Source organism: Ailuropoda melanoleuca, chromosome 20 (assembly GCF_002007445.2).
Source record: "Ailuropoda melanoleuca isolate Jingjing chromosome 20, ASM200744v2, whole genome shotgun sequence".
NCBI classification, from domain to species: domain Eukaryota; kingdom Metazoa; phylum Chordata; class Mammalia; order Carnivora; family Ursidae; genus Ailuropoda; species Ailuropoda melanoleuca.
Genome location: NC_048237.1, coordinates 25531788 through 25556393, shown reverse-complemented (window position 1 = coordinate 25556393; position 24606 = coordinate 25531788). Strand labels below are relative to the sequence as shown.

The following is a 24606-nucleotide window of genomic DNA, read 5'->3' as shown; positions in this document are numbered from 1 at the left end:
TTGGCCACTAGCGCCGCTCCCACGTGGGGCGCAGACGCGCTCTTCATTGGCGGCTGAGTGGGAGGCGGGGCTAGAGCGCGCCGGAGCCGCGCGGCGTCCGGCCCGAGGGGCCAGCTTTGGGAGCTGAGGGCCGGCAGGGAGGGGGCGCAGGCCATGGCGCCGGCTCTGCGTTACCTGAGCGGAGCCTGCGGCCGCGCCCGCGGGGTTTTCCCCGGCGGCTTCTCCGCGGCGTGCCGGCCGGCGCAGGGGAGACCCTGGCCGCTGTGCCAAGGTTTCCGTAGAGCCAGCACCCGGTGAGTAGCCGCCGGCCTGCCCTCGTCGCCTGTGCTGCTGCTGCTTGTCTCTGAGGTGCCTCTTGCTGGACCTCTGCCCCTGCTCTGCTTCCCCGTGCGGGCGTAAGAGAAGGTCAGGATCCTGCGGAGCCTCGGCTCCGACCACCGTCCCATGAGTTACTGTAGGGTTCATTCGTTGTGTTTGTGTGCCGGATGAAAAGAGGAAGGCAGTGTGGGGTAGAGAGGTCTGGAGCAGTTCCGGTTTTGAATACCAGCCCTCCGCTTCCTAGTCAGTTCTTGGGTGGGTTACTTAAGCTGAAAGGCTCAATTAGGAGCCTGGTCTCTCCCGAAGGTGGTCTTCAGTTCCTGGCAAACACTGCGTAGAGTTGCCCCTTTGAGAAGCAGCTCAGTTGCTAAGCAAAGCCTGCGCAAATTAAGTGTCCTGTGATTTGAAATTTGGAGGTCACATTAGAAACCTCCGTCTTTCTCTGCTGTCTGTAGAGGGAATGGCTTATGCTAAGGCTTTAAAGCTAGAAAGCTCTCGGCTATTTCAAGAGCTAGGAGGTGGACAAGATGGGTGTGACTGTTTTTAGTGGAATAGACATGGTGTGGAATGACGCTGGAGAGAGGCTACATCACAGCAGGGATTTTATTTTAACCTCATTGAATTTTATTCTAAGAGCATTAGGAGGCTTTTAAAGGGTTTTTAAGAAGAGGGAGTGATTAAATGTTGAGGCTTCAAAAGTTGACTGGCTGCTGTGTGTTCGTGGTTTGGAGGGGGATTAGAGTGGGATAGGATTTGTGAGTCAGTGGGGGTATGTAGACCATTATTTTGGGATTGGTTTTCTTACGGGAAGAAAAGGAGGGTTAGTGAAGTTTTTGTTTATACATTTTATTTTGAAGTAATTATAGGTCCACAGGAAGTTCAAAAAAAACACAAAAAAACAAAAAACCCCAAATCAGATTTTATGTACCTTTCAGCCAATTTACCCCAATGATGGCATCTTACCTAACTATGGTACAAGATCAAAACTAGGAAATTGACATTGGCGCAATCCACAGACCTTGTTCAGATTTCATCAGTTTTTACATGCACTCATTTGTGTGTTTCAATGAAATTTAATCGTGTTAATTTGTGTAACTGCCACTACAAAATATAGAAATGTTTCATTACCACAAAGACATCTCTAGTGTTACCAATTCCTTTATATTCACATCCCATCTCTCCACCCTTCCTAAACCTTGGCAACCACTAATCTATTCTCTAGCTCTAAAATTTTGTCATTTTGAGAATGTTCTATAAGTGGAGTCACACAGTATATCATCTTTGACATTGGCTTTTTTCATACAGCTGATGTCTTTGAGATTCATCCAAGGTGTTGCCTATAATGAGAGTGTGTTCCTTTTAATTGTTGAGTAGCATTCCGTGGTATGGATGTATTACAGTTTGGCCATTCAGCAGTTGAAGGATATTTGGACTATTTATAATTTTGGGCTATTATGAATAAAGCTGCTGTGAACATTTATGTACATGTTTTTGTATGAACATAGGTTTATGTTTTTCTGAGATAATGCCCAAGAGTGTAGTTGTACATGCTTAATTTTTTTTCATTGTAGGCATGGTTTTTATTTTAAAGATTTTATTTATTTATTTGAGAGTGAGAGAGAGAGTGTGCGCACTTGCGCCCATGCAGGGGAGAGGGGCAGAGGGAGAAGCAGACTTCCTGCTGAGCAGGGAGCCCAATGTGGGGACTCAATCCCAGAACCCTGGGATCATGATCCGAGCCAAAGGTAGATGCCTAACCAACCGAGCCACCAGGTGCCCCTGTAGGTATGGTTTTTAATGTAGGGCCATAGAAGGAGTATCCATTGAGAAATACTGAGTATTGATTTATAAAAGAAAAGTACACCAGAGATTCCCAAGGAAGTGTAAAACATGAAGTCATGCACCTGGGATCCAGGTTCTGAATATTAGAATTTCCCGTACAGAAAGACTTGAGATGAGTGGAGTCCGTATTTGGGACTCAAAAAGAGGTCATTATATCCTTTAACATCTTCAGCAATTCAAAGAATGGCCTGAGGAAGATTGGGAGACCAATGATGTGGCCCAAATTGGTTAAGATATAAGCCCAAAGATCTGTTTTTCCTATGTACAAGTGAGAACAGAACAAAGGAAGTTATGCCACCATCAAGGCCTACAGCACTTATCTGACTTGAGTGGAGTGTGTTATACAATGGCAAGGATTTATGTTTAGTTTTTAAAGAAACTGCTGTACTCTTTCTCCAGGGCGGCTGTACTATTTTACATTCCTACCAGCGGTATGTGAGTGATCCAGTCCCTCCTCATTCTCACCATCATTTGGTGTTATCATTTTTTTTTAAAATTTTAGCCATTCTAATAGGGGTGTAGCAATATCTCATTGTAGTTTTAATTTGCTCTTCCCTAATGACTAATGGTAGTGAACATCTTTTGATGTGCTTGTTTGCCATCTGTATATCTTTCCTCTTTGATAAAATATTTGTTCGTATCTTTTGCCCATTTTCTAAATGGTTTATGTGAGAGTTCTTTATATATTCTACATATGAGTCCTTTGTCAGATACGTGATTTGCAAGTATTTTCTCTCGATTTGTTAGTTGTCTTCTTAAGAAGGTCTTTTGCAGAACAAACTTTTTAATTTTGATGAAGTCCAACTTATCACATTTTTAAATATGGTTCATGCTTTTGGTGTCCTAGCCCTAGATCCCAAAGGTTTTCTCCTTTGTTTTCCTGTAAAAGTTTTATGGTGAATATTTGATGATATAAAATGTTTATTGTAAATTTTTAAAAATTAGAATACTGGGGTGCCTGGCTGGCTCAGTTGGTAGACCATGCGACTCTTAATCTCAGGGTTGTGAGTTCAAGATCCACTTTGAGCATGGAGCCAGTTAAAATTAAAAAACAAGAACAACAAAAAACTAACAAATATTTTTAAAAATTAGAATACTGGTATTGTGGACATGTTTTCAAGAGGCCTTTTAGAAATAACATATTAAAATATTTACAGGTAATGTTTAGGATTTGCATCAAAATAATTTAATTTAGGAAGAGATGATATAGGTGGAGTATAGAAAAAGCAGGATTGGCCATGTTCCTATAGGACTAGATTTGTTGGCCATGAGGTAGGTGCTAAAGGTAAACTTTTCTGCTTTTCATTGCTGCATTAGATAGACTATACATGCCCTTCCTAATTTTTTCTTTTAAAGATTTTATTTGACAGCCGGCGTGCACAAGCAGGGGGAGGAGCAGAGGGGGAAGGAGAAGGAATCCTCAGGCCAACTCCCTGCTGAGCACAGGGCTCAATCCCAAGACCCTGAGATCACGACCTGAGCAGAAACCAAGAGTCGGATGCTTAACAGACTGAGCCACCCAGGTGCCCCTGCACTTGACTTTAAATGAATAGATGGTAGAGAAGCGTGTGATGCGTAACACAGAGCAATCACAGATGCAGCCAGCCCCAACAGAGGCAGCTTAGGCAACTAGCTACCCTGCCTGCTGGGTGTAGCTGCTTATACTACTGACCCAGCAATGCCTCTAATTCTTGAAGGCTTTTTTTGTTAAGAAGCCAGTAGCATAAAGCCCAATGAATACTTGATTTTCATGATTATAAATTAATAGTCCAATTGTCCACTGGTGATGAAAATTATGCACATGAAGTTTTATGAGATCTAGTGTAAACATGCATTACTTTGAAGGTGACTTTCTCTTAAAGCTCATTTGATGTAGTCATTATCGGTGGTGGAATTGTGGGCCTTGCCTCTGCCAGAGCACTCATCCTGCGACATCCAGCACTTTCCATTGGTGTTCTGGAAAAGGAGAAGGATTTAGGTATGTATAATATCAGTGTTGCTCTTTGGGCCTAACGTGAATACCTGCTCATTTTTTCAGTCCTGCACCTTTCATGTTGAATGTTAGTGTTAGTACCCTAGTTAGGGTTCTCCATAAAGCAGAGCCTGGGACTAGAACTTGGGCATAGGTGGTTTGAGAGATTGTTTAGGAGGCAGGAATGAGTGGGTGTGGAGGGTAAACCTGGAAGGAGGAAAAGCCACAGGAGGGTACATTATCAAGGTTGCTGTTGTGAGCTTGATTCCTCTGGGACCTCTGAGGAGCTACATAAACATTTCCAAAGATTGTGCTCATTTGTCCATCAGCTAGTGTTTCTGCTGGCTGAGGATTACCCCTGGGGATGTTGAGCCATAGTCTTCTCTCCCCTCACCCCTCCACTTGTTAGGAATGGGCATGCAGAATGCCCAGAGCTATAATGGGCCCTTGAAGTGGTTTGCTAGTGGTGAGAGGTGGGTTTGTGCACCAGTTGTAACTGAAGTCAAAGATGGGCTGGGGGGATGTGGCATGGACACCAGGGACGGCTACTAGAGGAAGTTACGGTGCCCTGCCTGTAAAAACAGACCAGACAGAATGTTCAATAATGTGGTCTCTAATAGCTTCAATTATGTTTGTTCCTCCACTCTCTAGGTTTTGTATGCATTGTGTACTTTCTCTTACCCTGTTTCTCTTGTCCGATAGCTGTTCACCAGACAGGACATAACAGTGGTGTCATACATAGTGGAATTTATTATAAACCTGAATCTCTGAAAGCTAAATTGTGTGTACAGGGTGCAGCCCTCATCTATGAGTATTGTAACCAAAAGGGAATTTCCTACAAGCAGTGTGGCAAGGTAAGGCATTTTACTAGGGCCTTGATTTACTTATAACTAGCATTTTCTTAGTGATGTTTAATGTTGAGTTAAAAAACAAAACAAAACATGGCTTTTCTTTCTTTATGTAATTTACAAAATCTAATATTAGGAAATAACTGGAAAAGGTGGTATGACTAACTCCATGTAATTTAAAAAATAACACATCTATTGACATTTAATTTATATACCATACAGTTCATCTTTTTATCAAAGTGTTCAGTTTGATTTTTAGTCTATTCATAAAATTGTGCAACTATCACCACTGTCTAATTTTAGAACATATTCATCACCTCATAAAGAAACCCTGTGCCTATTAACAGTTATTCCCAATACCTCTCACTTCCTATTTCTACCTCTCCCCATCTCCTGACAGTCATGAATATACTTTCTCTGTCTGTGGATTTGCCTGTTCTGGACATTTCCTATAAATAGAATCCTACAATATGTTGTCTTTTGTGACTGGCTTCTTTTACTTCGCATAATGTTCTCAAGGTTCATTCATCTTGTGGCATGAATCAGTACTTTATTCCTTTTTATAGTCCCTTGTGTAGGTATACCACATTTTCTTTACCTCTTTATCAGCTGACAGACATTTGGGTTGTTTCTGCATTTGACTATTATGAATCGTGCGGCTATGGACGTTTATGTACAAGTTTTTGTGTGGGCTTATGTTTTCATTTGTGTCAGATACATATCTATGAGTGAAATTCCTGGGTCATTTGGTAACTCCAATTTTAACGTTTTGAGGAACTTCCAAAGTGTTTTTCAAAGTTCTGCACTATTTATATTGTCATCAGCAACTAGTGAGGATTCCAGTATCTCTACATCCTTGCCAACACCTGTTATTGTCTGTCTCTTATTTTAGCCATCCTACTGGATGTGAAGTGGTATGTCAATGTGGTTTTGATTTGCATTTCCCTAGCAATTAATGGTGTTGAGCATCTTTTCATATGCTTATTGGCCACTCATTTATCTTCTTTGGAAAAACGCCTATTCAATTCTTTTGTCCATTTAAAAATTAGATTATTTGTCTCTATTCTTGAGTTGTATGTGTTTTATATATTCTATATGATATTGACTAAAATCTATATGATATTGACTAAAACGCTACTAAAATATTAAGATATTTTTATGTATAAAATAATAGTAATATTTTAAATACTAAATATTTTCTCCTATAGATTTTCTTTACTTTCATGATGATATATTTTGAAGCACAGAAGCTTTTAACTTTGATGAAGTCCAGTTATCTTTTTTCTTTTGTTGCTTATAATTTTAGTGTGGTATCTCAGAAATCTTTGCCTAACCTGAAAAATTACTCATACATTTTTTTCTTCTAAGGGTTTGATTATAGCCTTAGTTCTAGCATTTAGATCTGTTATCACCGCCCCCCACCCCACAATGAGTTGGTTTAATTCCAGGTGGTAACTGAATTGGGATAGATCAAAGATCGAAGAGTAGACTTTGGCAGGATTCTAGGCTGGGTTTTCTCTGACTCAGGGCTAAGGTGGAAATGGCTGAGTGAAAAGAACTGAAGAGAAGATGAGCCACTGTACGATACAGTTTTGTTTTGTTTTTTTACAAAAATTTATTCCTACATGTACAACAGGATCCAAGAGGACACTTTATTCTAGCTGTCGGTGGCAACAGATACGGCAGGTAATCTAGATGTGTAAACAGGAATTCCGGAATTAAGGATCACCATTGCCTCAGGCACAAGGAGCAGCTTACTTTTTGCCTAATTTCTTAATTGCAACTGTGACCAGAAGAGTCTTTCCTGTAGCTTTCACTTTTCGCCCCTTGAGTTTCTTCTCTATTTGTTTCTGCTTAAATGTCTTATCTTCCTAGTTCATTTCCTTGGCCTGCTTCTTTGGCTATTTCAGGGGCTTACCACCTTCACAGCTGGTCTACTGTATTTTTCCCCAGACCCTGCCACCAGAAGCAGAGCCTCCCCCACCACACCCCTTGCACCTATACTTACAGTATATGATCAGTTTTAAATTGATTTTGGTATATAGTGTGAGGAAGGGGTTCAGTTTCATTCTTTTGCATGTGGTTCTGCAGTTGTCTCAACGCCATTTATTGAAAAAACTGTTCTTTCTATATTGTTTTGGCACCTTTATTAAAAGTTAGTCGAGGGCGTCTGGTATCCGACTGGTATCAGTTAGGTATCCGACTCTTGGTTTCAGTTCAGGTGGTGATCTCAGGGTTATGAAATCGAGCCCTGCGTCAGGCTCCGAGCTCAGTGAGGAGTCTAGTTGAGTCTCCCTCTCCCTCTGCTCCTCTCCCCCACCCCACCCCATGCTCGCCTGCTCTCTCTCTCTCTCAAATAAATAAATAAATAAATCTTTTTAAAAAAAGTTAGTTGAACATAAATGTAAGAGGTATGTTTAGGATTCCCAATTCCATTCCATTGATGTTGTCTATCTTTATGCCAATACCATAGTATCGTGATTACTATGGCTGTTTATTATATTTTGAAATCATAAAGTGTGAGTCCTCCAACTTTGTCCTTTTTTCAGGATTGTTTTGGCTATTTTGGTCCCCCATATTTCCATATGAATTTTAGGGTTGGTTAGTCAGTTTCTCCAAAAAAAACAACTGAAAGCTTGATAGAGATTATGTTGAATCTATAGATAAATTTGGGGAGTTTTGCCATCTTAACAATATTAAATCTTGCAAACCGTGAACATGGGAATGTCTTCCCATTTTTTTAGATCTTCTTTCATTTCTTTCGACAGTGTTTTGTATTTTTCAGTGTACAGGTCTTGCAATTTTTTGTTAAACTTATTCCTTGGTATTTTATTCTTTTTGATGCTTTTGTGAGAGGAATTTTTTTCTTAATTTCTTTTTGGATTATTCATTGCTAGTGTATAGAATATGATTGATTTTTATATATTCTTTCTCTTGCAACCTTGCCAAATTCATTATAATAGTTTTATGGGTGTGTGTCGATTCCTTAGGATTTTCTATATGCAGGATCATGTCAACTGCAAATAAGATTGTTGTACTTCTTTTTCAGTTTGGATGCCTTTTATATATTTTTTTTTCTTGCCTAATTTCCCCAGGTAGAATCACACATACAGTGTTGAATAGAAGTAATGAAAATGGGCATCCTTGTATTGTTGCTGATCTTAGGGAGAAAGCTTTCAATCTTTCACTATTAGGTATGATGCTAGCTGTAGGTTTTTTATAGATGCCCTTTGTCAGATTGAGGAAGTTCCTTTCTATTGCTGATTGGTTAAAGTTTTTTTTTTTTTTCTCAAGATTTTTATTTTTAAGTAATCTCTACACCCAGCATGGGGCTCGAACCTACAATCCTGGGATCAAGAGTCATGTGTTCTACCAACTGAGCCAGCCAGGCATCCCAAGTTTGTTACGTGCTTTTTATCATGAAAGGGTGTTAGATTTTCTCAAATGCCTTTTCTGCTTCTGTTGAGGCAATCATGTTTTTATATTCTATTAATATGGTGTATTATATTAATTGACTTTTGGATGTTAAATTGATCTTGTATTCCTACATTAAATTCCTCTTGGTCGCAACATATAATCTTTTTTATATGTTCCTGCACTTAGTTTACGAGTATTGTGTTCAGGATTTTTGCATCAATATTCATATGGGATATTGGTCTGCAGTTCTATTTTCTTTTGATATCTGTGTTTGATTTGGATATCAGGCTAATACTGGCCTCATAGATTTAGGTAGGACGTATTCCCTCTTCTGTTCTTTGAGTTTATGCAGAATTGGAGCTAATTTTTATTTAAACATTTGGCAGCATTCATGTGTAAAGAAAGCTCTTGAGCCTGAGCTTTTCTTTGTGGGAAGTTTTAAAGTTACTAATCCAATCTCTTTACTTGTTATTTTCATTTTCTTCTTGAGTCAGTTTCAGAAGTTTATGTTTTTCTATGAACTTTTCCATTTCCTATAGATAATCTAATTTGTTGCTATACAGTTATTCATAATATTTCCTTCTAAGTCTTCTCCATGTAGTTTTTAAGAATAAAAGTTGTTTTGTTTTGTTTTTAAGATTTTATTTATTTGACAGAGAGAGAGAGAGAGTGCACGAAAGAGTGGGGGAGTGGGAGAGGGAGAAGCAGGCTTCCCGCAGAGCAGGGAGTCAGATGTGGGGCTCTATCCCAGGACGCTAGGATCATGACCTGAGCCGAAGGCAGACTCTTAATGACTGAGCCACCCAGGCTCCCTAAGAATAAAAGTTTCTTCTTGCTATTAAAGATGCTATGAAGATTTTTTGAAAATAATGTGGAATAATGGTCCTGACATAGTGTTAAGTGAAAAAAGTAAGATAAAATTGTATTTACACTTTTTATATTGAATTATAAGGGTTCTTTTATATATTCTGGATATTAGACATTATCAGCTATATGATTTGTGAATATTTTTACCCATTCCTTGGGTTGTCTTTTCACTTTCTTGATAGTGTCCCTTGATTCCACTTCCATTTTTAAGGTTAATTAGTTGTTGATTTAAATAACCTTTACAACTTGATTAAAAGTATCATCTCATAAAATTCTGGTGACTTCTTGCTATGAAATAGCAATTTGTGAATTCTAATGTCCCTGTGAATATGCGCCTGTGCTTTTCTTTGCCAGTAGCTTTTAAGAAACTGCCTCAGACAGATAGTTTGCCCAGGAATAAATAGGAAAGAATCCTGAATAAAGTTGATTAATTTACTGTTTTTTTCCTCTGCAGTTTAATGCATTAGTAAATAGTTTATAATATACTTTATTCCAGGAAATAAAATGGTTTTTTGTTAGTGATATCCCATTATACTGAATACCACTGTCTTTCTGATATATTGGTATTTTATATACTCTTACAGAAATAAGAAGGCCTTTCTGTTTTTTTGTTTTGGTTTTGTTTTTGGTTTTTTTGTTTTTTTAATTATAAAGACTATGCCCCCTGTGGTACTCTCCCCTTTAGAATTGAGTGAGTGATGTTGATAACAGTTGCTGTGGCTAAGATTCATGTAGCAACTATGATAGCAGCAGTGGAAATTGAGGCTACATCTCACTTTTGGGGAAAATTTGTTTTAATGCAGTTTTCTTAAGACAACTTTTTTCAATGGAGGAGGAAATTGAGGTCATTAAGAAAGGGAGAAGTAGACAAAAATCAAACAAATTTGAGTTATGTGATAATTTATAGTTTTTTTATTGACTTTATCTTTTTATAGCTGGTCATATTTTTAATTCTACACGTTCTTTATCTTGTTTTTGTTTTTAAGCTTATAGTAGCTGTTGAACAAGAAGAAATTCCCAGACTTCAAGCCCTATATGAGAGAGGCCTGCAGAATGGTGTTCAGGGCCTGAGGCTAATCCAACAGGAAGATATAAAGAAGAAGGAGCCATATTGCAGGGTAAGTGATTCACTAACCACACATACATGCTCACAAGGACATTTTCATTTAGGGCTCAGGCCTGTGACATGGATGCTGAGTGTGAACTTACAGGAAGCAAGAATCACTCTCCTGGGACAGTGAGGTGATAGCCACAAGAAGGCATTGCCACAAACTCTGAACACCTGATTTCTTCTTTCCCTGTGAGAAAATACCAAATCTGAAGAACATAAGCAAAGACAAGAGGAGGTCTGAGACCGTATGGCATGTTGGGAAAGCATTGAGTGGTCAGGTGTGGTTGATTCCCAGGGTGGGTAGGGAGAGATAACAGATGAGACTGGAAAGGCAGGATTGGGCTTGTGTAAAGTCTTAATATTCCTGCTAATAACTTTGAAGTTAGTAGGCATAAGGAGCCACTGAAAATTTTTGAGGAGGGTGGCTATGTTATCCAGGCATGTGAAGGGTAGGTTGTAGAATATCTTGCTTGGAACATGCTATGGGGAGAACAGATCTTTTATTTATAAAAGAGACATGAATAATAATTAAATACTTACTCTGCATATTGACTTTCTTTGATAGTCTTTTAGAGGCTATCAGTCCTATCCCCAGTTCCACTAACTATTCCAAAGAATGGTTGTATCTCCTTTTCCTCACCACCATCAGTTTGGGGGGTAAGAGGCAGAGGTATGTGCTAATGTACCAATTTCAGAAATTCAGTATAAGCAAAAAATACCATGTAGAGTCACCACAATATAATGGCTTAATGACTGTCTAAACTAACTAACTAACTAACTTCCTTCCTCCCTCCCTCCCTCCCTCCCCTAGAGAGGCAGGGGAGGAGGGGGAGGGAGAGAGAGAATCTTAAGCAGGTTCCATGCCCAGTGTGAAGCCTGATGTGGGGCTTCATCTCATGACCCTGAGATCATGACCTTGAGCTGAAACCAAGAGTTGGATGCTTAACTGACTGAGCCATCTGGGTGCCCCCCATTTTATTGACAACATACAATAGCTGGACTCCAGGCACTTGTCCTAGAGAATGTGACCTTGAACACACTGCCAGGCAATGCTTATCAAAAGCTTGGTTTATGGGAAATAAAACTATTTATGAGTGATATCCTGGAGAATATGTAGACCATTTATTCCTATACATCGACACCACCCAAGTGGCACAGCTGCATGCAGTGTTTTTCTCTCCCCATCCTACTTTTTGACCCCAAATTACTCCCTTTGAATTGTTCTTTGGTTCTATGGCATCGGCCTGTGGAGAAGTCATTGTGACGTTGGATGAGGATGAGGTTAGGATGAGGTTGAGCACGTAGGTTGTTCACTGTGTTACACAACATCTGTCTCTGAGAACCCTCAGGAGAAATTTTTCTCAGACCTCAGTTCTAAGAATAATGGTGTTCTTTCTGAGCATAATTGACTTGCTTTTACCTTATGAACACAGAATCATTTGATTGATTGTGTTGTGTTTACTGTGGCTGCCAGGAAGCTCAGAGACGCCTGTGCCCCACTCCTGCCAGATATCTAGGGTCTTAAGCATATATTTTTATTTTTAGGTATTAATTTCTCTCTTCATTGTATCTTTCCACTCTCATCTTCTATCTGCCTTGATTTTTTGGACTTTTTTTAATTGAATCATAGCATACAACAAGATCATAAATGTACAGCTTAATGAATTTTTATAAAGTGCGACCAGTACCTGGATAAACAGCAGAATGCTACCAGCCTCCCAGTATTCTGCTCAAGCCCCTTCCTACCACTACCTTTCCCTTAAGGGTAATCATCACTCTCCTGACTTCTTACATCATAGGTTTTTGCATTGTATTTAAGTGGAATCACATAGTAGGTACTCATTTTGTGTCTGAACTTATTTTATTCAGTATTATTTGTGAAATTCATTCATACGTTGCATATAGTTGTGGTTTTAAGTTTCATTGCCATATAATTGTATGAAGGTAGAGGTCAAGGTACATTTTTGAAGTCCATTATATAGAGGTAGAGGTTAAGGTACATTTTTTTTCCCATCTGGATTCCCAATTGACCCAGCACCATTTATCAAAAAGACCATTATTTCCCCCACTGCACTGCACTGTCAACTTTGTGATATCAGGTGAGTGTAGGTATGGGCTCTGTGTCTGGACTCTATTCTGTTCCATTGTTTCTTCTTTTACCACTACCGTAATGTTTTAATTACCATAGCTTTTTAGTAGGTTTAAATATCTGGTTGAGAAATTCCTTTAATTTTGTTCTTCTGCAACATTGTCTTAGCTGTTCTTAGATCTTTGTATTTCTGTATATATTTTAGAATTAATTTGCCAAACCCCACAAGGTAACCTTTTGTGATTGTGATTGAGATTGCATTGAATTTGTAGGTCCATTGGAGACAATTTATATCTTCACAATATTGCATCTTCCAATCCATGAATACAGTAGATCCATCCATTTATCTGTATCTTCTTAATTCGTTGGAAAAATGTGTTCTAATTTTCAGTGTAGAGGTCTTTCATATCTCTTAGATTCATTTCTAGGTAGTTGATGGTTTTTGATACTCTCATAAATAGTATTATTACTTAAATTCATTTTCTACTTGTATGTTGCAAGTATTTCTACTTGTATGTTGCAAATACTAGAAAATTTCATTTTCTACTTGTATGTTGCAAATATGTGGAAATGTAATTGATTTTTGACCTTTCATCCATCTTGGATGTTAAATTCACATATTGATTCTAATAGTTTGTCTATAATTATTTTTTCTATGTAGTCGTGTTGTCTGCAAATAATAACTTTTATTTCCTTTCCAATTAATATACTTAGCTAGAATGTTTAGTGCTAGTATATATTGTTTTGTGTTCCTTGTTTGTTTTTAGAAAAAGACAAAGTAGAAATAGATTTTTCCCCCCGAATTTATCTTTAGTTATATAGTCAAAGTTGGGTCAAAATATATAGTTTTCGGGGCGCCTGGGTGGTACAGCGGTTGAGCGTCTGCCTTCGGCTCAGGGCGTGATCCCGGCGTTGCGGGATCGAGCCCCACATCGGGCTCCTCCACTATGAGCCTGCTTCTTCCTCTCCCACTCCCCCTGCTTGTGTTCCCACTCTCGCTGGCTGTTTCTATCTCTGTCAAATAAATAAATAAAATCTTTAAAAAAAAAAAAAAATATATAGTTTTCTTTAACTTTTTTTTTTTAAGATTTTATTTATTTATTTGACACAGAGAGAGACAGCCAGCAAGAGAGGGAACACAAGCAGGGGGAGTGGGAGAGGAAGAAGCAGGCTCATAGCGGAGGAGCCTGACGTGGGGCTCGATCCTGGGACTCCGGGATCACGCCCTGAGCCAAAGGCAGACACTTAACAACTGAGCCACCCAGGCGCCCCCCCCTTAACTCTTTTTTTAAGATTTATTTTTTTATTTGAGAGCGCAAGTGGGCAGAGGGGCAGAGGGAGAAGGCCAGAAGCAGACTCCCCGCTGGGCACGGAACCTGATGCAGGGCTTGACGTGGGGATTGATGTGGGGCTCAATTCGAGGACCCTGAGATCATGACCTGAACAGAAGTCTGATGCTTAACCAACTGAGTCACCCAGGCACACCAAAATATAGGTTTTCTTAATTAGTATAAAGTTACTAAGAGGCTGATAAAACCTAGGATTCCAAATAATGTTGAATGAGTTTTTTCTCCAGAGGCCATAGCATCTTCAGCTCCAGCATACCTCACCTTTCCTTTCCTTGGGTCTCAGAATAATCAAAATGTTTTGCTTGTGGGATACACTAGACCTTCTATTCCCTATTCCTCTCTCAGGTATTTTTTTCTCTCTGAAATGGTGAATGAATGAATGATTTATTAAAAACAAGACATATTCATTGAATATCTTATTTTAGCTGTCTGTTTCTTTCAGACTTTGGCCAAATGCTACATGGTCTAAGCCAGGTTGGCAATATGGTCTGTGGGCCAAATCCAGCCTGCCACCTGTTTTTTATGGCCTATGAACTAAGAATAGTTTTTACATTTTTAAATGGTTGAAGAAAATTAAAAGAATCATATTTTGGGACACATGAAAATTATATGAAATTGAAATTTCCGTGTCCAAAAATATTTATAGGAATACATGTATTTTTTGTATTGTCTATGGCTGCTTTTGTACCAAACAGCCAAACTGAGTAGTTGCAGCAGAGATCGTAAGTCCCATGTAAACAAAAATATTTAGTGGCTGGCCCTCTACAGAAAAGATTGCCAACCCCTCGTCTAAATAGTAGGGACCACTGAAGGATTTGGGCGGGAGAATGGCATGTAAAATGTGCTGATTTAAGAAAATGAATCAAGTTTCTGGTACATAGGATGGAATTGGACTGGACATGGGAAAGAGGGGAGCCTTGAACTAGAGGCCAGAGCCAGCTGGAACAATAATCATAGTCTGTCGTGGAACTTTGTGAGGGGCTTTAAAGAGAGGAAGAAGTAGGAGGCCCATGCTTTCTATCATGCTTGACTATTAAAAAACAAACAAAACGGCTTTTTACACATCATAAGGTTGAGTCCAGATTGTGTTCTATGTACCTGACCATGTGATCTTCACTGGTCTCAGAATGAGTAAATGAGCTATGTGTACGTGGATAATCAAATTATGTATCTATCTGTATTTTTGTGTCTTATAACTGAAGAAAGTGATTCAATTACTTTCCCAAGGTCACACAGCTCCTAAGAGTCCCTGCCCCCAGATCTGATTCAGAACTGGTATTTTTTCTGTTCAGTTCAGCCAACATTTTCTTCCTTATTATGTGCCAACCGCTATGTTAGGTACTATGGATATGAAGATGAGTAAGATATGGTGGTCAGCATAAAGAAAGGTATAGTGTACCAGCAGATGGAATTCTAATATAGTGATAAGTATTTTCATTGAGCTGATAATCTATCTTGTATCAATGTAAGGGAAAGCTTTTACCTTAGTCTAGGATTTTAGGAAGGCCTTCTGGACAGTGAACCTTATTTGAAAGATGAGTAAGGAGTGTAACTTATAAAGGAGGTACAACCTGCTTTTCTCTGAGGCCTCTGCAGAATTGATCTACTTTATGTAATGCCACATTAGCATTATCTGATACTTTATATAATGCCACATTATAATTATCTATGCCTAGATGTATTTAGTGGTGGGAATCTATAGTAGAAAATAGTCTGGTTTTTTCATAACGGTCTCTTGAGTGAATTCCTTCCTGGTCCTTCAACCCTACCCAGGAGTAGGGGGCAAAATTTCTATGGTATGGATTCATTTCTGTTTTTTCCAGCCTCTCCAGAAAGAAAAAGTTTATCAGGGTAGCTCTAAAGGGCTTTTTGGACCAAATTTCTTTAAGGAGAAAGTTAAATACCCCCAAGGGGAGCGTCTTGGAAATTTTTGTAAACTTTGTCTTTGGAGGATAGCTCTTGACAGTTCTCTCTCTGGGCAAATCCTGACTGCTCACTCTGACTTTCATGATATTTTTGCCTTTTCTTTAGCACTGTTGGTCAGCCACATGTTCATCTGTTCCTCTTGCCTCCTGACTGACTTCCAACTCCCAACTTTCTGTGTCCTGCTTGCCTAGTTCTTTCCAGCCACCTGACCTGCAGTAGCCTCAGATTTCAAGCTCTGACCTGCTAACCTGTACAATGCATGCCCAGCCTCCTGGCTGACAGCTAGCCTGTCTACCAGCCCCATCCTGGGTCAGGGCATTGAATTGCTTAGCCACAGTGACTCACTCCACCTTCCCCCAGCATATATGTATAGTGGGGCACACCAGCATCTCATTAGGAGGAATAAAACCAAGACTAGAAAGAGAAAGAAAGAAGGGAGACCTTTAAGGGAAGGCCTAGAGTGGAGAGAGATTGAGTATGTTTAAAGATAGCCCTCAGAAGTTCGTTCATTCAGTAAAAGTTTGAGTGCCTTCTGTGTGTCAGGCATTGTGCTGAGTAATAGGAAAAATAAGATGTATAAGGAAGATACTGGGATTCCAAAAAAAAAAAAAACTATTGATATACTCATGCACTTCTGTAGCATGTTTTTATCCCTCTTTTTTCTTATTTATCATGTCATTTTTTGTGAGGTGAGAAGTTTTTGTGACTAAGCTCTTGGTATTATCCTGTTAGTTTCCAAGGGTATTGTACCCCAAATACTATTTATAGTTTGAAGCTGGATTATAACCATTGACTTGTGAATTTGGAGGTGGTCAGGCAATATAAAGTCTAATGTAAAAATCTTAAATGTGTGTCTACTACATCAAGACAGAAGGAATGATTCCTGTGTTTGGCAAATGATCTCATATTCTGGACAAGAATCAAGTTTACCAAATGTTGCTTTTGATTTGTGACAAGAGACTATTGCGTGTTTTGTAAGCCTTTACCCGTAGTGTGATCTGGCCATTTGGAGTTAGTGATCAGGGATGGGTGGCAAAGTCAAAAGCTTTTAGAAGTTAATCAGGTAAATATATTGGAGTAGGGGTGGGGCGGACTACAAGAATGAGATATTTAAAATAATACTATCAGATATTGATGTAAAACTGCAACAATACTAGTTCCATGCTGGCCAAATGAGAGGACGGCAGCATTTACCAATCGCACACAGCTTCTGGGCATTAGTGGTCCTGGGAACCAGGCTACCACCCTCTTACGGAAAACTGACTGGGAGAACTGATATACTCATATACATAGTAAGGCAACAGAAAATTATGCTATTTCCAAGGATTCACCAAAATCTAGTCAATACTTGGTGTGTGAAATTCTGTTCTTAAGAATTAGAAAAGGCCAATGCACATTCAACATTTATTCCCCAAAATTGAATCAGTGTGATTGTAGATCATTCATCTGTAGAGTTTGAGCGTGTCTTGAGTGGCAAAACAAAAACAAAAACCCACAACACAACAACAACAACACAACAACAACAACAAAAACCCTCAGGCTATTAATTTCTCTATTACCTGAAGAGAAAGTTGGAGGTAACCACATAAAATCTCCATTCTATTTGTAGTCTTGAAGATAGAGCCTGCAGCAAATCAAATCAACACTCTGCAAACATTGTAAATAGCTAGAACAACTCTGAGTCCTCAATGAGTGAACATGACATATGATACACTACTGGGGAAATCTCAGTAGAGTTTATTTAAAACAATCATTTGGTAATACAGAATTTGACTCAGAATCAGATACGAATCAGAATTAGGTATGGTGAGGAATGAATAAAACTGAAAAACTCCTTGTAGCAGCTAGAAGAACCCAGCAAAATTAACTCCCCTACAGAGGAGAATTATTTCCTGAGTACAGAGATTTTCTTATTTAGCTAATATTATTTCTTTTATTTGTCAGACATATTATTCAACAGCAGATTTAGGCACTGAATTTTTGCCAAGAAATGATAATGTATGTTATCCATCAAAATTAACAGTAAAAAAAATTCAGCCTGAAATAAAATTGATTGAACAACCTGTCCTCGATTATTTTTGATTGTATGATCTTGACTGTTTCATAATCCTATCCCAGGGTCTAATGGCTATTGATTGTCCATACACTGGCATTGTGGACTATCGGCAGGTGGCTTTGTCATTTGCCCAGGATTTCCAAGAAGCAGGTGGCTTTGTCTTGACCAATTTTGAAGTAAAAGATATTGAAATGGCTAAAGAAAGTCCTTCAGGAAGTAAAGATGGTAAGCCATCCTTGTCTTTTCTTTTTGAATACTTGTATTAACTTTTTCTTTTTTTTTTTTTTTAAGATTTTGTTTATTTATTTGACAGAGAGACAGAGCACAGGCAGGGGGTACTGGAGTCAGAGGGAGAGGGAGAAGTAGGCTCCCTGCAGAGCAAGGAGCCTGATGCGGGGCTCAATCCCAGGACCCTGGGATCATGACCTGAGCCCAAGGCAGACGCTCAACCGACTGAGCCACCCAGGCGCCCCACTTGTATTGACTTCTAAACCAACTATTTTTGGCTGGGGTGGTACTAGCAGGAGGGCCATCAGGAGCTAGGCTAAAGTAGGGTGCAGAGCTGGATACAGGTGCAGAAGGGATGAGTGTGAGATTGGATGTGGGAGAACTGGGACTTCTGGTGAGTCTTACGCTGATAGAACTTGGCACTGACTGAACACTACTGACTGGCACTAAAACCTGAACTGCCAAGGCTGTTAATGGAAAACTAGCCCCAGACACTTGCTTATTTTGTAGAGTACAGTCAGAATCCCTTAGGGTTGCTTATTAAAGATGCAGATTTCAGGGCACCTGGCTGGCTCAGTCAGAAGAGCATGTGACTCTTCATCTTGAGGTTGTGGGTTCCAGCCCCATGTGGGGTGTAAAGATAACTTAAAATCTTTTTAAAAATGCAGATTTTAGCATCACCCAGTCCTACTGAATCAGACTGTCTGGAGATAGGGTATGACTCAGCCATTTTGAACTCTCCTCGCACCCCACCATTGTAGACTACTTAGAGTTTGGGGGTTTTTTGCTTCGTTTTGTGGATAATTTTTTTTTTAAACCAAATGAATTGGTTTGTAACCTTGAATTTTTTTTGACATTTTTGCTATTGGGAAATTTGAAGGAGAAAAAGTATCGTGCTCAGTTCTTCCTTAACTGGTGTTTAAGGAGATTTGGGTCATTTGAATCATTCTCCCAGTGTTCTTCTAAATACTAATACGATGAGCAAAATTGTTAAATAATTAAGATTGGTATAGACAGGTAGTATAAAATCAAATTTATGATCCAAGCAGATCGTATTCTTTACCTGATGTACATATGCTTTTTTTTAAGACTTAGAGATCCCATGTGCCTTATTGGGAACTAATTTTATAAATAGCTTATTATTGGAACTTTTTGTATTGTGATAACTCTTGCTTCTCTATGCAGCCTAGAATCTGCAGAAAGTCAGCTTACAACCCTTAGACAAAAAGCACTCATTGGTCCTTTGTGAAAATACATACTGATTAGCGATGATCAGCGTTGCACAGTGGCAGTATCATAGCCAATGAGGTTTATCCAAGGCATCATTATTGCTAATTGATTAATGATGATCTATTTTACAGCTTGGTTTCTAGGATATAGTTCAGAGAAAAGCTGGGACTGTCTATGTTGGATCTGAGGTGGGGAGTGGTCTATAAGCATAGAGTAAATGAATTAAAACAAGTTTAAAAATAGGCCAGCGTTTTATATGTTATCAAATATGAACTAGTTTAATCTTGTTACTTCATAAAAAGCTTTAGAATGAAAAGTGGGAGGCACTCATGGTTACAACAGAAGAAAATTGTTTAAATTTGTTACTGGCATACTATTTCAAAAATGTAGGTCTTCTTTTACCAAAAATAAATGTTTCACTAATTCTTTTTTTTTCAGGGACGAAATATCCAATTGTTATAAGGAATACAAAGGTAAAGATTCTTAAACAACACTACTTGCATCTACTTTATCTACTTTCATTCCCTCTCCTCACTTAAAAAGTTGAATTAATCACAGAGCTGTTTTCTATGTCCTTGGATGAATTTTGTCTAATGTAGAAGTTATTCTGAGAGAAATTCTTTGAGAGCAATTTAAAAGCTTGCTTTTTAGGGTTTCAACTTGGAAATGTCTTCACAAAGTGATTGTGCCAGCAAAGAATACGATTATAAGCACTTGGAGTATTTAAGGCAAAAACTGATAAATATTTTACTGGTCCGCCTACTTACCTGCATTAACTTATTAACTCTCTGCCAGTTAGAGGACTTTGGTGGAGGGCAGATTGCTCAAAGGAAAATGAACTGCTTTCCTTCATCTCCATGTAGTCTAAAACAAAAGCCATTGAATGGCATAGAAGCATTGCATTTGCTGTATATTCTCTGAATGATCAGAGTTCAGTCACGGGAGTAGAGTCATTAATGAGAGTTATAGGATTTATTATAGGAATTAGGTCTTACACAATTGTGAAGGGATCTGGGGAAGCACAGGTTCAGAAGGGGAGTTGGTAGATCGGAGGCATCTCCAGCCAGTTTGCAAAGCCAAGTGTGTCCAAGTGCTAAAGTGGGACTGCAGATGGGAAGCTCATGAGGCATTCTGAGGGAGCTCTTGCCTCTCACCCAAGTAGTGGGAGAGGACAGCACTTGGCAATAGGATCAGCAGTTGGGAAGCAGAGCTGGATATGGAGCTATAGGTCGCTTAGCAGCGGGTTTTTGTCACACATTGAACTAGAGTGACCTTCAGAGAATAATAGCTGCTGCTTTACTTCTGCCTGCCAAATCATATGCAATTCCTGTTTTGGCCAACTTTAAGTTGGAACCATTACAGGGAAAGGGATTCTATCAGTTATAGTTCCCAGATTAACCAGATTGACAAGGTTAAAAACCCTTAGTCCATCCCTTTTCAACTTGGCATCCATTCATACCCCTTACAACCACATATAACTACCAAATACAGACAGTAGTAAAATTATGATTCCATCTACAAGATGCAACTATCTTTTATAGAACTGAAGACATGCTAACTCTCCAAAGAAGATATAAAGTCCACTCAATCCATCTTTGGGTGATGTTCATTTCTTTTTAGCTGAGTCACATTCCCTCTTTGAGATCCTTTAACTTAAATACTAAGATGTAAGGTTAACCACTATTTAAATATAATAGATCAATAGCTCTCAACTGGAGGAGATTTTGCCACCCAGGAGATATTCAGCAATGTCTGGAGACATTTTTGGTTGTCACAACTGATGGAGGGGGTCAGTGCTACTGTCATTTAGTGGGTAGAGGCCAGGGATGCTGGATGTGAGGGATAGGCCCCCACAACAAAGAGGTATCTGGTCCGAAGTGTCCATGGCACTGAAATGAGAAACGCCATGTTAGATAATGGAGAAATGGTAGAGATGGGTGTATCAGTCTTCTTGTTTACCGTAACAGAATACCACAGACTGGGTGACTTAGAGAGCAGAAATTTATTTTATCACAGTTCCAGAGGCTAGAAGTCTAAGATCAAGGTGCCATCAGGTTTGGTTTCTGGTGAGATCTCTCTTCTTGGCTTGTAGATGGCCACCTTCTTGCTGTGTCCTCACATGGCCTCTTCTCTGCGCATGCACATGTGCAGAGAGCCGTCTCTAGTGTCTCTTACCCTTACAAGCACACCAGCCCTATCAGACAGATTAGGTGACCTCGTTTAATCTTAATTACCTCTCCAAAGGCTCTGTCTCCAAATACAGTCACCTTAGGAGCAGGGACTTCAACATATGCACTTGTGGGAGGCGGACACAATTCAGTCCGTAACAATGAGGATAAAGAAAGAATTGGGTGATGTATAGTCAGATATATATATTTCAAAGTCAGGAAGAAATACTCATAACTAGTCCATTCTTCATTTCTCTCACCGGTCACGTGGTTATAGCTGATATTTATAATTTCCTTCTTTCAGTAATGCTTCCACAGCTCCTTTGCCCTTCACAAACACCTTAGCTAGTCATGTTCCGGTTTGGTGTAATAACTCAAACTTCCACTCCTGAAGTGTCTGTGCCATAAGTAGCCCTGCCTATTTTGGGTTGTGGTAGTTTCCATTAACTTTTATATCAATATATAGAAATACTAAGAGATCCCCCCAGGAGATCTATATTTGGGACATATTTCTCTTTATCATCCCCAAGCTCTCTGTGTGGTAGCAACTCTAATTCTCCTTGAGACTCATTTTTAGTTTCCCCATTCAGTACAGTAATCCTCTCTGCCTGTTGATTCACTGACACAAGGAACCCAAAGTGGTCAGGTATGGCAGTATCAACCTACAGGTTAATGGAACCATTTTTTATTCTCTAATGGAAGCATTTCTCCCTTGGTAACCAAGACTTCTAAACATCTGAGCCCAAAATTATGCGGATAGAAAACAAAAATTTCACTAGTAGATTATTGTAATAGCAAGGAACTACTCCCATTTCTCCCATTTCTACCTCTTGATTTCCAAACCTGTGAATCCTGGGTCTGGGTAAAGCAACACCATATATTAATCATATAGAACATCCTGGAAGACATTGCCCCAGCCCTGCAAGGTGTGGCCAGCCAGCTAGTTCTGTTTTGAATCTTAAAAAACCCATTCTACTTTCTGTCACCTAGCACCTTCAGGACGATGGAGAAAATGGTCAGATCAGTGAATTCCACAAGAATGAACTTATTGTTATACTTCATTTGTTGTAAAGTAAGCTCACTGATCAGAAGTCATGCTTCTGAGCAAAATACCATAATGATGAATAAGGTATCCTCTAGGTTCACAGATGGTGGTTTCCCCAGAAGCATTGTAGTCAGGGAAGACAGATCTATACCCGGAGCAAGTGTATTGCAGTGAGGACTAAGTGCTGGCTTTTTTTTTTTTTAATTGAAGTGGTCCAGGGACCATATCAGTGGCTCTGTTGATATCTGCTGTTGGCAGATTGAGCATTCAGCAGTGGCTATGGGCAGATCCGCCTTGGGGAGTAAGTCCGTGTTGCTGAATGCATGCATCACCTCCATCCTTGTTGCTATAACCATTTAGTTCATGAAGCTGTTGAGTAAGGACAGGGTGCCTAGGGAAAGAGGCTTTAATTAACATCCATAGGGCAGGTCATCTTGTCTACTGATTATCAAAATCTTCATCTGCCACGGTTACTATCAGTGAGCATTCCCACGGAACTCAAATATCTTTATTCTTTGAGCCTGTTTGGAGAGGTCCGTTCACATACCTTTTTTTTGAGAGCTCCTTTTCCTACCCAACCAACCATAGCAATAGTTATTGCATATGAAGCACTATGGACTTGTACTTCTACCCACATTTCCTTCTAGGTGAGGTAAACAGCAGGTATGGTGTTCAAAGTTCTGTCCACTGGGAAGATTTCCTTGCACCATACTCCATCAGGGTCACACCTGAGTGGGACTCTGGTTTGTAGCTGTTCACTTTCAAGTGCCAGAATGTTGTGCAGAACTATTTTTACACCAGGCCTGTATTTTTCCTTCCTTGGTCAACTGATCATAGAGAACTTCACATGGGGCCACAGGGGCAACTTGAGAAGGAAGAAGTAATTTAGCAGGACTAGGGGTCATGGGAATTTGAGCCACCTGCCTCTGTAACTTATGTGTGCTGCAGGACCTGTACATTCCTGATCTTGTGTATTCTGCTACCCTTTGATGACAGAGTACTGCTGTACACACCCAATTTTGTGGCTTGTTGAGTCAGACAACATACAGTTAATAATGGATAGTTCACATGGTAACTTAGTGATCTGTGGTCAAGTGTTGAGTCAAAGCCAGAAGCATTTTCTCAAAAGGAAGACAGTTCTCTGCAGAGGATGGTATAACTTTCCTCCAAAATCCTAAAGTTCTGTGTTGTGATTTGCCTATAGGGACCTACCAAAGTCTCCATAAAACATCGCTGTCTGCCACAGACACCCTGATTACCATCAGATCTACTGGGTCATGTGGCCCAAGTGCCTGAGAGAGCATCCAGGATCTCCATTCAGAGAAGGATTAAAAGTGTGTTTCTGCTCCGGCCCTCTTCGAAGGGCCATTTTCACTAGAGTATGGCATCATGTGATGGGAGATATGCAGGGGCCTCTGGGATACCAGGGAATATATATTTCACCCGCAGTTGCTATAGCTGTTGCCTTTTATTTTGGCATTTACCTTTAGTATAGTTAAATATAATTAAGCATTTTAAAAATTTTTTATTTATTTTTTAAAAGATTTTATTTATTTATTTGGGAGTGTGAGAGAGAGAGAAATCATGAACAGGGAGGAGTGGCAGGCAGAGGGAGAAGCAGACTCCCTGCTGAGCAGGGAGCCTGGTTTGGGACTAGATCCCAGGACCCTGGAATCATGACTTGAGCGGAAGGAAGACACTTAACCAACTGAGCTACCCAGGCGCCCAAACTTTTTTTATAATTAAAAATTTTGAATCAACTTATCAAGTTGAATGTCTATGCTTTTATGAGAGGTTAAAAGAGGTTAAATTAAGAATAAATTTTGGGGGGGGGCGCCTGGGTGGCACGGCGGTTAAGCGTCTGCCTTCGGCTCAGGGCGTGATCCCGGCGTTATGGGATNAGTTAAATGTCCGACTCTTGATTTTAGCTCAGGTCATGATCTCAGGATTGTAAGATCAAGCCCTGCATTGGACTCTGTGCTGGGCATGGAGTCTGTTTAAGGTTCTTTCTCTTCCCGGGGCGCCTGGGTGGCTCAGTCGTTAAGGTCTGCCTTCGGCTCAGGGTGTGATCCCGGTGTTCTGGGATTGAGCCCCACATCAGGCTCCTCCGCTGGGAGCCTGCTTCTTCCTCTCCCACTCC

General features: G+C 39.7%; 1 protein-coding gene across 8 annotated transcripts in view; it reads left to right on the top strand.

Moving 5' to 3' along the window:
• Nucleotides 1-18: 18 nt before the first annotated feature.
• Nucleotides 19-24606, top strand: part of SOS2 (SOS Ras/Rho guanine nucleotide exchange factor 2) — a 127479-nt gene continuing 102891 nt past the window's right edge. For 5 of the 8 annotated variants that reach the window (XM_034648589.1, XM_034648585.1, XM_034648586.1 and 2 more), the window contains exons 1-6: nucleotides 19-293; nucleotides 4023-4138; nucleotides 4835-4986; nucleotides 10251-10382; nucleotides 17858-18020; nucleotides 19692-19726. In XM_034648589.1, coding sequence (XP_034504480.1) covers nucleotides 154-293; nucleotides 4023-4138; nucleotides 4835-4986; nucleotides 10251-10382; nucleotides 17858-18020; nucleotides 19692-19726 — 738 coding nt within the window. In that variant the 5' untranslated portion in view covers nucleotides 19-153. The other 3 variants (XM_034648590.1, XM_034648588.1, XM_034648592.1) reach the window with 3 other exon arrangements.